This window comes from Alexandromys fortis, unplaced genomic scaffold, assembly GCF_014885135.2.
Source record: "Alexandromys fortis isolate MF-2015 unplaced genomic scaffold, M_Fortis_MF-2015_v1.1 scaffold_224, whole genome shotgun sequence".
In the NCBI taxonomy this organism is placed as follows: domain Eukaryota; kingdom Metazoa; phylum Chordata; class Mammalia; order Rodentia; family Cricetidae; genus Alexandromys; species Alexandromys fortis.
In genome coordinates this window covers 1,192,892-1,205,045 of record NW_026068104.1, presented here as the reverse complement: position 1 = coordinate 1,205,045, position 12,154 = coordinate 1,192,892, and the positions used below count along the sequence as shown (strand labels likewise).

The 12,154-nt window shown below is 39.1% G+C and overlaps 1 protein-coding gene across 1 annotated transcript; it reads right to left on the bottom strand.

Annotated features, from left to right (window-relative positions):
• Positions 1-11,054: 11,054 nt before the first annotated feature.
• Positions 11,055-11,559, bottom strand: LOC126489626 (small nuclear ribonucleoprotein Sm D1-like). Its single transcript, XM_050123979.1, has one exon. The coding sequence runs from the start codon at positions 11,502-11,504 to the stop codon at positions 11,145-11,147; it is 360 nt and encodes a 119-aa protein (XP_049979936.1). The 5' UTR covers positions 11,505-11,559; the 3' UTR covers positions 11,055-11,144.
• Positions 11,560-12,154: the final 595 nt, after the last annotated feature.

The window sequence follows — 12,154 nt, the reverse complement described above, 5'->3', positions numbered from 1 at the left end:
GCAAAGGATTTTCTAAGTCAAGACTCAGGATTAGGATAGCAATAACCCAAAGGTCATCATTATAAACCATTATCTTTAACACTGTTTACAATTATTTTTAAATGCACTGCCTTTCTTCAGTTGATATTAAACAGAAATTGTTGAAAATAATTTCAAATGGCTATAAACACACTCATAGCCCTCTCTATATTCCTTTTTCTAAGTGCACCAAAAAAAAACCTTCCTGGAAAAAAATGGTATCGATTTGAATAAGAAAAACTAACTGTAATAGCACAAAAAAAATATTAAGTATGGTTGGTTCAAGTCTTACTAAGAAAAGAAGGCAAGATAGAAAAGCAAGCACATTTGGTAGAGATTATGCGGGTTCTAATTATCAGAGCAGTCACTAAGTCAAGCTCTTGTGGGCAGGCTAGAGTTTGCACAAAGAAACTGTTAACAGAGAAAGAGACCAGGAGAGTGATAGGTTAAGTGAAAGACTAGGAGAGTGATAGGTTAAGAGCCTGACAAACAACCAATAACCAAGAGCTCGTAAATGCTTAAGGACTGAAAAAGGTCACCATTGAGATCTCTATGAAAGGCAGAAATGTAGAGAAGTGTAAGCAACCGAACAATATATAATAAAATATAACTCAAACAAAATTAAAATACTAGCCTTTGAAAGGATCTAATATAATAAAAGACCCCTTCATCCATCTGTGGCATTGCTAGTCTGGTGCCTACAAGGAATGGAGAAAGTTGGTTAAGTAGAACACTATTCTGATAAAGAGGGTCAAGGTGTTGGTGGGGAAAAGATAGTTGTAACCAACTTTGAGGAAGTACACAGAAAGCCCAGACACACACAATCCTCTGCCAGTCATGCGGCGAAGACTTGGAATCTGTCTGAGGAAGAGAAAATGATATTAAGTTAGAATAATTTGCTTTATCATTCGAGGTAGATAAGAGGCGAATGGCATATTGTATTGGGCACACATCTCTAGTAGAGATAAAGCTACAACCTTTGATAGGTGCATTGTATTGTGTCTGTTCAGCAGGCAGTCTGGCATTTGTTTTCTTGCCTTCGTAAGTCTGAGTTTCATCCTCAAACAAACCAACTGCAGGGTATTTCCATAATGACTTGAGACTATTCTTTAGCCTTTCCTGCTCTGAAAATAGTCCCTCCTTGGGTTCTTTGTTCAGAAATGTATTAGTCTGCATTTATATTTGTTGAATGTTATTGTTTCGTTATTCATTGTTGCACTGCAAACTGCAGCATTCGCCAAACTTGAGATTTTGATCACTACATCATCTTCCAGCTCATTAATGTAAATAATAAAAAGCCTGGTTTCTGATGCCAGTCCCTTTCAGAACCATATTAATAATTCATTTCCAGCTTGATAAAGTCCTTTCAGCAGCTGCTTTGTTTGAGGTTTTGCTCCTTATGGTGGCAATAGGTCAATTGTCTTATGGTGAGATTGAACCAGGGGACCCAAGAAGTACATTGGTATTCCCTGAATGTGGCCGTGAGGGATTAATAGTGTGCATTGGGGGTGGTGGCGCCAAGTCCACTTCGAAGGATCCCTCTGGAGACTCAGCCTTTTGTTTCAGTATTCTTTCCAAATCTTCTCTTTTTTAGCATTAATTATGAAGACAGTGAGCTCAGCGCCAAAGTGTAGGAGCTGAATACCTAGTCATTGCACAGAGAATGACAAGTCTGCTTAGCAGCCAAGTGATTTTTTTCCCTTTCTCTATATGAGGATATTCATTCTGCCCTAGTGAGTTTGACTCAGAGGGTCTGGTTTATCTACATCCTGTGCATAGTAGGTGCCTAGTTCCCTATTGCTTGACTTTTTATAGTGTCTACCCAGGAAAGTTGTCCCAGAGACAAGGATAAGTAAGGAAACAGCTACCCAAACTATCAATGCCTCTCCCTGTTCCCACCAGATATTCCTCTGGAATATCCAGCGAGAGATACGAGTAAGTCTAAGACATGATTTGAAGATGTGAACAGTCACAGCTAGGGATGGAGAAAAGAGTCAGCTGTAGAGGAAAAGCCATGGGCTATGTAACACCAGGTGAAAACATTCTGAAAAGACAGCAATAGAACCAACTGTCAGTCACCCGCAGAACACAGTGTGAGGGAGGGCATAGGACATAAAAAAAGCTAACAGGAGCTTCAAGTGATCAGAGAACAATGTCCACTACCAAATTATCCGTGGGGAAGTGAAAGCAAGCCTGGCGAGTAACCTCCCGCCAAGGAGTTGCACTGGAAAAACAGGGTACAATGATTGTAAATACAGAAGCAAAGCACAATTTTAAAATGGTCGCTTGTAGCTTCCCAGTCAACCAAAATACTGTTGCTCTGGTAGTTTCACGTCCAGCTTATATAGCTTCTGGGTTCACTAAATAAAATGACTTGAAAAAGAGATGAGACACTAGAAATGTTAATTATTGGAATCATATTCATATTGCATACAGGAGAGAGGCAATGGTGCTATTCCTTGAATGGTCCATGTTTAAGGAAAATCGGTGTTGATAGATCTAGTTCTTTAACAAGACAATCATCCTGACACTCTGGTTCCCCCAAGAATCTAATCAAGACCATTAATGATCCTTTTCTTCAAAACATTCAGAATCCTGATACTCTACTAGATAGAAAGGAAGAGAGTCTCATTAGGTGAATGAATTTCTAATAGACTAGGTATCAGTCCCCCCAAACAAATGTAACATATGCTGAGAGGCAGTACGGGGTAATGGTGGGGAACACAGACGGTGTCTCCCACCAGACTATCTGGGTTTGTAAGCCTGGCTTTGCCATTCACTAACTATGTGTCTGAGAGTCCCTCTTTGTCATCATCTACAACATGGGACTTCTGTGTAAAAATAGTACCTACATCAGAGGGTTGTTGTGAGAAAGAAGTAGATTCATACCTGTAAGTCCTTTCGAACTTGTGCACTACATAACTGTTGATTAAACAAACTTTGTTTATTAAAAATGCTTTAGAAAGCTCTTAAGGAATGATCTATAATGGTGAAGTCTTGGGCACTGTGAGAAAAGGACACTTTGAAGCATGTTCACAAATACATTACATGACTAAATCTAAAATATTAAGACCCTGAACCCCTTAGAAATCTATTCATTCACAAGAGATGACTACCTTATCTCTCACCTTCAATGATTATTTTGCCATCTAGTGAGCACATATAGAGCTCAAGCTAAAAAAGCAAAATCTACGGTTTCTATGCCTCTGCATCCTCAGACCTTTGCCACTTCTCTACCTTTGCAAAGTGCTTGCAGGCCAAACACAAATCATATTCAGCCCCATTAACAGCTCTGCAGCCAACATCTGAGGCTCGCAGCTAAGCAACCTTCACCTTCTCACTCACCTCAACTATCAATTCATGCTCCAGCTACATGGTTAAGGATATGTCAGTTAGTCCCCAGCACAAGTCAACTTCTCACATATAACAGGACTCCTGAAGTGGGGAGCAGATGAACTAGAGGTCAGTTCCTGTTCATGAAACCCAAGCAGATCAAGAGGAGATCAAATTTATTTCTACATGAAAAGATTTTGCCTCATATATAAGCCTCTCAGTGGGAAGTTTCACGCCAAATGGACAGCTTTAAGAAAACTATTGTTTCACGGAGATTTACTCTAAGGCCAGAGAATGGTAAAATTAATGGGATTTAGTACTGGTTTACAATGGACCTGGAAACACTGATAAGAAGCAGGAGCCTGAAGGTGCAAACTAAGAAGCTGGGCAGGCTAAAAGTTCAATTGTTCAAGGACTGAAGACCTTCACCTGGCAAACATTAGGGAGCAATACAAGGACATGCCTCTAAAAGCACCCTTTTTATCTTTATCTCTTTATCTGGATCTGCTATAACTAGTAGCCTCCTTGTGCAGTCCCAGGCTTTGCATGAATTGATGACCCTCAAACTCATCATGTCTGAGAAATCTGACCCTTCCCATCAGTAACCCATATTATCAATGTTGTGCCCTTACTTGCTCCCTTTTTATTCCCTAACCTGGCCCATATTTCATTATTTTGTAATATTATTTTCCTTCCTGTAGTACTAGCAATTTTCCAAACAGAACTGAGTTAATGTATGGAAGGCTAAAAGCAAATTCGTGTTTTCCTCGTTCATTACAGCAGAGACTAGGGTATCTTCCAAAAGCCCTCCTCCCAGTTTTAAGGCAAAATAATCAATGCATATTCCCTACCCAACTTGAAATTACATGTAACCATGTCTCTGAGTTCTGACCAATGACACACAAGAGAAAGGATAAGGCATCACCTACAGATCCAAGCTTTTAGAAGAGTCTTTCTAGGCCTGCTCTTATTTGCCACAAGCTAAGTGTAGACACCATCAAAAGCTTAGAAAATCTAGGCGCCACAAAGAGAAAAAATCTGAATATCTAAATAATTTTGGGAAGAATAATCACAATCCTGACTTGAAAACTTACACAGGATTTCTATGTAGACAAGAAATGAAGCATTGTATTGAGATATTGCATGCGTGGACTTGCTTATTACCACAGCTCATGCTACTCCATGCTAACTAGGACACCTGAAATATATGCAATTTTGCAACATCATATACAGACACAATCTTATGTCTGAATCTTAAACAGCAAGCCTTTTAAGGAATCACTGGTAGTCATAAAGCTGTAGAGGTGTGTTTTGCAGCACCCGAACCCAACATATTATCTACAAAGACAATCACTGATGAATTCCAACAGCACATATGAAAGGAGAGGGAGCTGGGCCAAGTAGATACTCTTAGATGCTGAGAGACCCTTACTATAATGCAGAGGCTGTACTCCAGTAGGAAGATCCAGAGCAATATCCATCCCCTCAAACTAGAGTTAGTGGAGGGAAGAGTTAACACACCAGTAAGGGATCCTGGAGGAATTCCAACCCAGAAGTGAAACAAATTATCTAGCATCCTCATGCTATGTCCAGAACCTTGCCAGTTAGTTGGATATAAAGTGGGCTGGGCAAGAGTCTAGGGAGAAAAGATTGACAGGAGGGCAGCCAAATTTTGAGTGGGGACTTTTCCTAGGAGGAAAAGTCAAATTACTAGACAGGCTTCAGAGAAATCTAACCAAACTTCAGAGAAGTCACTTACAGAGACCAGCCGAGACTATTATAATTCATGGGCAGAATAAATGCATGAAGTTTACTACGAGCTAAGTGCTTCAAAGACTACTAAAGAGATATGAATTTGTTGGTATATGTTCTGTCATGGGAAACATTGATTTCAGAATGTGGTAAAGGGCAGTGGAAAGATGGCTCAGGAGCTAAGAGCATTTCCTGCTCTTCCAGAGGACTGGAGCCTAGTTCCCAGAACCCATGTATTGAGTGACTCAGAACCATCTGTAACTCCAGACGTAGAGTATCATTTGCCCTCTTCTGGCTTCTACAAGTACCTGCACACATATAACATTACTCAGCCTTCCCACACACACACACACACACACACACACACACACACACAAATACAATGTTATTTCTAAAGAATGAGGCAAAGGATGATCTGGACCTGAAAGCGGGCCCCATCAATAGAGTTGCACAGCATTAGAGAACACAAAAGCAAACGAAATGTGGGATGGACTGACAATATAATGATTCAGTTTCAGCCAATTGTAGTGCTGGCCAACAAATCTTCACATTAGTCAGGAAGGCATGGATAATGTCAAATCAGAGGAGAACAATTAAAAATGCATAACAGCATCTTCATTAAATTGGTACCATTAAAGACCAGAACCATTAACACATTTAAGCATGCATGACCAGTACCTCTCTTGTCGGTTAGTGAACAAATCCTCTTTGTCCTTGTGAAATTCCACCCTAGCCAGATTCAAAGAATGATTCAGTTAATATTGCCATGGCCAGAGTTAGATCTTCATGTGTAGAAATTGCTAAAAGCATAGGTTTTTGGTCTCATTTTGCAATAGTGATCATTTCTGACATTGGATTGTTTGTTGCACATTTATTATCTGTCTCCCTCTGAGCCCTTTCAAAGCAGCTAAACTACTCCCTCTGATGGTCTCTGGGTTTCATTCACAACTAACAACAAGGCATTGTTCTGTAGGATTTTCCCTCGTAATGCTTCTAACAATCCCCACAGCCAAAACCCTGACAACACTTAGTTAAACCTTTGATTTAACACTTCTTTGGGTCTTTTTTTCCCCAAAGGTAAAAAGGAAATTGGTATGATCTGAATTAGGAGTGGGAAAACACAAACACATACAAATATACGTAGCTACATACAACATATGCATAATTTAGTAATGTGAATCTCTCAGAATCTAAGCAAATTTTGCCTATAGGATTGTTTGCAAAAATCAAATCAGTAAAAAATGCTATTCTTGCCAGCCAGTAATGGGATAAGATCAGTAGTTCCTTATAGAGGAAAGGGACGTGTAGCAGCCAGCCACTGCAACAAGGAAGCAGGCTGCACGGTGTGATATAGATAGGAAAAAAATCCAGCCCTGCCACACAAAGCCCTGCAATTCTAACCGTCCGTGTCAAAGAAGTTGTGAGAGCAAGGGAAAGTAACTACAGGCATTTCTCTTTGAGAAGTCATCTCTACCAAGTGAAACCTCCCTGCTGACTTAGCCTTGGCATGCCTCAGTCCTGTGCATTCTTCCTACTTTACCCCAGAGCTAGCTGTTAGTGTCTGCTCTCTAAGCCGAGTCTCAGAGCTTCATTCTGCTTTGTTCTCTAATTGTACTTTACCCTACCACGGAGAAACAGCAATGAGAAAACCAAGCTCCCTTCTTAATATCACAGCAATGTTCATGATTTAGAATAGCAGTTTTCAAATACCAGCTTTACTAGATCGTGCCAGGTGATGATGAAATTTCACTATTACTTTTGCAAAAACTAGAAAAATAAGGTCAGCACAGAAAGAGTTTGTCGTAAAACTAACTGTATTCAGTAAAAATGTTGCCCATTATTCTGAGATTATATCCTTCTGGCTTTTATCTGTGGAGGGCATTAAAGTATCTTTCTTTTTATGAAACTTTGGTGATAGTAGATGATGGTTGAGATTTCTTTCATTTATTTGTTTAATTCTTATTTTACTTCACAAGAATAAAAACTGAGAAGTTTATGGGTTAAAGAATTAACTATTTTACAAAATTATCTCCTTTAAACATCTTTGGGCGCTTAAAAAAGGACGGGAAGGAAAGTGGATCTGATTTACTGGGAAGAGAAAACATAGGAGCCCAAGGTCAATGTTCAACTCAGATACCACAGTGAAGAAGGCAGCAGACGACGACCTGGGAGATGCTGAGGAGAAACCCACTTAGAACTGTAGCCTTCCTATCTACCTAATTGCAGTGAGTCTCAAAATTGCACATTGGGATACATAGCACTGACATCATTTGGAAATAACACTCAAATTTTATTCTGATAGCAATTAAATTCCCAATTACCTGGAAGGCAAACACAGTTATGCAAATTACAGATGTAGGCTGACTAATATTAGAACCCAAATGGTTATCACTTCAGAGCTAGGCATTTTGCATCTTTCTTCTTTTTTTTAATGGCTACAATGGAATTTAGTTTAACCGGACATTGCGAGTTAGGGCTAAATTCCATTAATTTCTGAATATAAAATGTTATTTTAGGTTATCTGAAAATTGATCTTCTCCCAAGACTATCCTCCTTAATCTTTTTTCCCCTCTACTTCTTCATAAATGTATTATCTAATTCAGTCACTATATTATTTATCATCTATTATTATTTATTAATTCACTAGCACTATCCTATAATTCAATGATGGACTTTGTTCTGTAATGCTTTATAGTGCATTTGCATACTGAATAAAACCATATTGATTCTTAAGGATTTTTATGCTCTAGAAATGCTTGCTTCAGACAAATCTGCAAACAAATTTTTATTTGGTTTCCAAAGACATTATTTTGACATGATTTCAACTGACGCCAACAAATCAAGCCAAGCTCTGCAACAAATGCCTTCTTAATGGGTTTTGCACTATTTGTTTAAGTTGACATCATTTATTATAATTTAACAGTGTTTCCTTCCTGGGGAAGTCCAAAATCAATAAAAGAAATGGTGACATATGTTTGTATTTATTTGGAAATGCAAATACAACCAAAGGGCTCCATCAGTACACAATTAATAGAGTACAAGATGTTGTGGTCTGGGGGGCATCTGACTGTCTGTCTTGTAGTGTGAACACTGAAATAGTTTGGGATTCCCACTTTGACTGTCAGGTTAGCATAGAATTTCACATTAATGATAAATCACTTTGGATATGGGGTTTTCTTTTTCAATTTGCTGCAACATGGCTTCATAGGTTCATGGGGGTGGGGGGGTGGGGCACAGGTGAGAGGAGAAGAACTGTAACTGCTAATAACCTATGAAGACAAGAAACAAATACATTTAAAATGTTAGGACTGGGAGAAAAGCTCAAGTTAAGATTTCTGCCATTTCCTCCAAATCTTGTGGCGCCTAGGCTGGGAATGAAATTCCCAAAGCCCAAAACTGGGCACAGAGGTCCAACAAAAAGTTCTACTCACAAGAGCCCTCTGGCCTTTTTAGGTAATTTTCCTCCATATTGACAGTTGGGAAATATGATTAAGAATTCCGAGGAGAAATGCTCTGGGCCTGACTGCCAGCCCTTTTACAAACACATTTTCAGGATCTGCCTGTCCCTTGACCCAGGTTCAGTCCCTTGGTTCTCTTCTCTGGGCCAGGCACAAATGAAATTCTTTCATAGAATCATAACATCTCATGGATAGAGGAATCTTAAGAGTCATCTAGTTCAGTGGCTCCCAAATGCTAGTTCCAGGGGCTAGTACCAAATCCTAATGAAATTTTTATCCGGAAAAATGAGGGCAATGTTATATCAAGAATTTATTAAAGGACTTTGCTCCATCCCTAACCTAGGATCTTTCTATATTGAGAATATGAATAATTGAAATGAAGGTGGTTTTTCTTTCTCTGGAATCTTCCATAGAAAATAAACCACGAATCACCTCATATTCCCATGTGGAGTGAGCTCAAGTAAGATACCACTCCTCTTTCTCCCACTTTCATTTACTTTTCACCTTGAGAAGGGAAGTGAAATATTTTCTTCAGTAAGTGTGATAGTTAATATTGTTGTCTTGATAGGATCAAGAAAACAAACCTCCCAAGTGCACTGGGATGAGAGGTTATTTAAATTTGATTAGCTGCTGGGTGACCTGTGAAGGATTATCTTGATTAGGTTTATTAAGGTGGGAAGAATAAGCCTAAAAGTGGGTGGCATCATTTTTGGGGCTAGGTGGAGGACTGTATAAAAAGGAAAAGGTTGGGTGAATGCAGGCATGCATCACTCTCTGTTTCCTGCCTGCAGATACAACATGAACAGCTGCTCAAGCCCTGATGCTGGACTGGCCCCAGCATGGAGGACTGTGCCCTTGAATTGTGAGTCAACATAAACCTGTTTTTCTGTCTAGGTGTTTATTCGATTAATTCAAACAGTAGTAGACAGACTTCACTTTTGGGGCTGCCAGCTCACAAAAAATGACATGCAGGTTATTATTAACTATGAAAGCTTGGCCTTAGCTTAGGCTTGTTTCTCACTAGCTCTTATAACTTAGATTCACCCTTTACTTTGTACTGCCCATCCTGCTTTCTCTCCATCTGGCTGGGAGCCACCTTTCTTCTTTACCAAGCTCTCTCTGTCCAGAAAACCCTGCTAAACCTCCTAGCTATGGATCATTTAGCTATTAGCCTAGCTATTTATCTAATGGCCTAGCTATTGGCTGTTTAGCTTTTTATTAACCCTATCACAATGACGCATCTTCCCCCAGTATGAAGGAATGAATAGTCCACAACAGTGACATTTTGTCTTCCAGTTTAACTCCTGTATAACTCGTCAGAGCTAATAACAAGTACTAACAGAAAAGTTATTTTAAATAAGGCACTACCTACAAAAATGTGGTTGAGGTAGATGTTAGTATTCCTATTTTACAAATGATGAAAATGAGGCACAGAAACGTTAAAGAACTTTGCTTAGATAAGTCAGGGAGTATGTGGGAGGGTATGTACTCAGATCCAGTCATTCTAGCTTCAAATCCCAATACATTTAAGTTTAGACAGAGAAGAAAAGCACTATATAAATAAAATCTTATCAGACATCACTTAATTAAAAAATTAAATTTGCAAATCTGCATATTCACTAGCTAGGCATACAGATATGGTACTTTAATAAAAGCTGATTTGATTAAACATCCACACACTTTAGGACTCACTAATTATTCAGCCTTAGTTTCTTTTCTAAAAAGAAAATAATAATGTAAGTAAAACTGGAGAGTAGTGAGGAAAGTGGGCCCATTCCTCTTAGTTTGAGATTCTATATTGAAATAAATACCCATCCTCTCTTCCGCTACTAATGATTGAACCCTCCTAACTTAATTCTTAACTTGATATGACATGGTCATCCAGTTTACATGTGATAAGACCATAGAAGCTATTTACAGTCAGGTGTAAATGTATGTGTGTATGTGATACCACCTTATCCTTCATCTGTCCGTAGCATCAACACAGGTCTGTCAACAGTCACTGCATGTTCTCCTTGGTTATTGGTACTTGATGTTTGCCTGATCTGATAATTGATTCTGCCATGCCTTTGGTTTTCCTAAAAAGGGATCTTGTTGAAAACAAAAGGAAGCTTGACAGTGCCCTTGGGTTGAATTACCACAAACACTTTTCCTATTCAATTCACTTACGTAGTGTGTGCCTTTGGCTACATCTACTAATCAGCACAATATTCATTTTGTTCTATCTTCAATTCAGCAATTTAGTAAGTATTGGCTAAACAAGTATAAAAATATAATAAAATACAAGAATGCAAGGTCATAACAATGTTAAGATAAATTTATTCATTTAGAGCCTTAACAGATTAGGCTGTAGTGTAGGCGGAGATTGCTCATTTGTTTCCTGGCTGCCCAGACCTGAAACCATCACACAAAAACTTTATTAATTACAATACTGTTTGGCCAATAGCTTACACATATTTCTAGCTAGCCCTTACATCTTTTTTTTCATCCCACACTTAGGTTTATTAAAAACTGACAAACAAAACCTGTACAAAAAATATCCCCCAATTCCATATCACTTTGGAACAGTAATCTTGAAAGACATTATCGCCTAGGAGCCCCTCTTCCTCTGCCGCGACCTCGTCCTCTTCCTCTACCTCGGCCTTGACCTCGTCCTGCAACAGCTTCTCTCTTCTTAGATTTCACTTTAGGCTCAACATCCACAAGTAATGTATCAAGAGGTAAGCTGTCTGGTAGAATAAAGTATCGAATGTTGTTTCCTCGAATACTCAATGTTTCCAACTGTACAGGTTCTCTGTTCTTCAGGGTCATTTCCACAGCTTTAAGATGTGTATTCATGCTAACATCTACACCTGCGATTGTTCCATGGACTTGTGTTCCATTCTTCAATTCAATGATTACGGTTTCATGACTCAATTTCATCAAAAATCCCACAAGCTTCATCCTAGCACTGCAGCCTCCCTCTGGACATGGAATTCAGGCCCCAAAGACTCCCAGACAAGCCATATGAATGGCCGGAAGCTAGCCCTTACATCTTAAATTAACCCATTTCTATTATTCTATGTATACCATGAGGCTCGTGGTTTACCGGCAAGGTTCTGGGGCGCATCTGGCTCCTTCAGCAGCTACATGGTGTCTCCTCGACTCTGAGTCCTCTTTACATCTCTCTACATCTCTGTTCAGATTTTCTGCCTGGCTTTATTCTGTTAAGTCATTGGCTGAACGCAGCCTCTTTATTAACCATTGGAAATAAAACACATTCACAGCATACAGAGGGGAATCCCATATCAGTATAGTTCAGATGTTTTTAAATTTTTTTTGAAATTATAATATAATTACATCATTTTCCACTCACTTTCCTCGCTCCAAACCCTCCCATGGTCAGATTTTTAAGGGTGATAGTATACAAATTCTCAGACAAGAAGAACGAATCCAAGAAATCTATAGTTCAACATAAAAACTCTCTTAGTTACTGTTCTATTGCACTGCAGAGACACCATGACTAAGACTTAGAAAGGGAAGTATCTATTTGACTTGCTTACAGTTTCAGGGGGTTAATCTATACCTATCACGGCAGGGAGCATGGAAGCCAG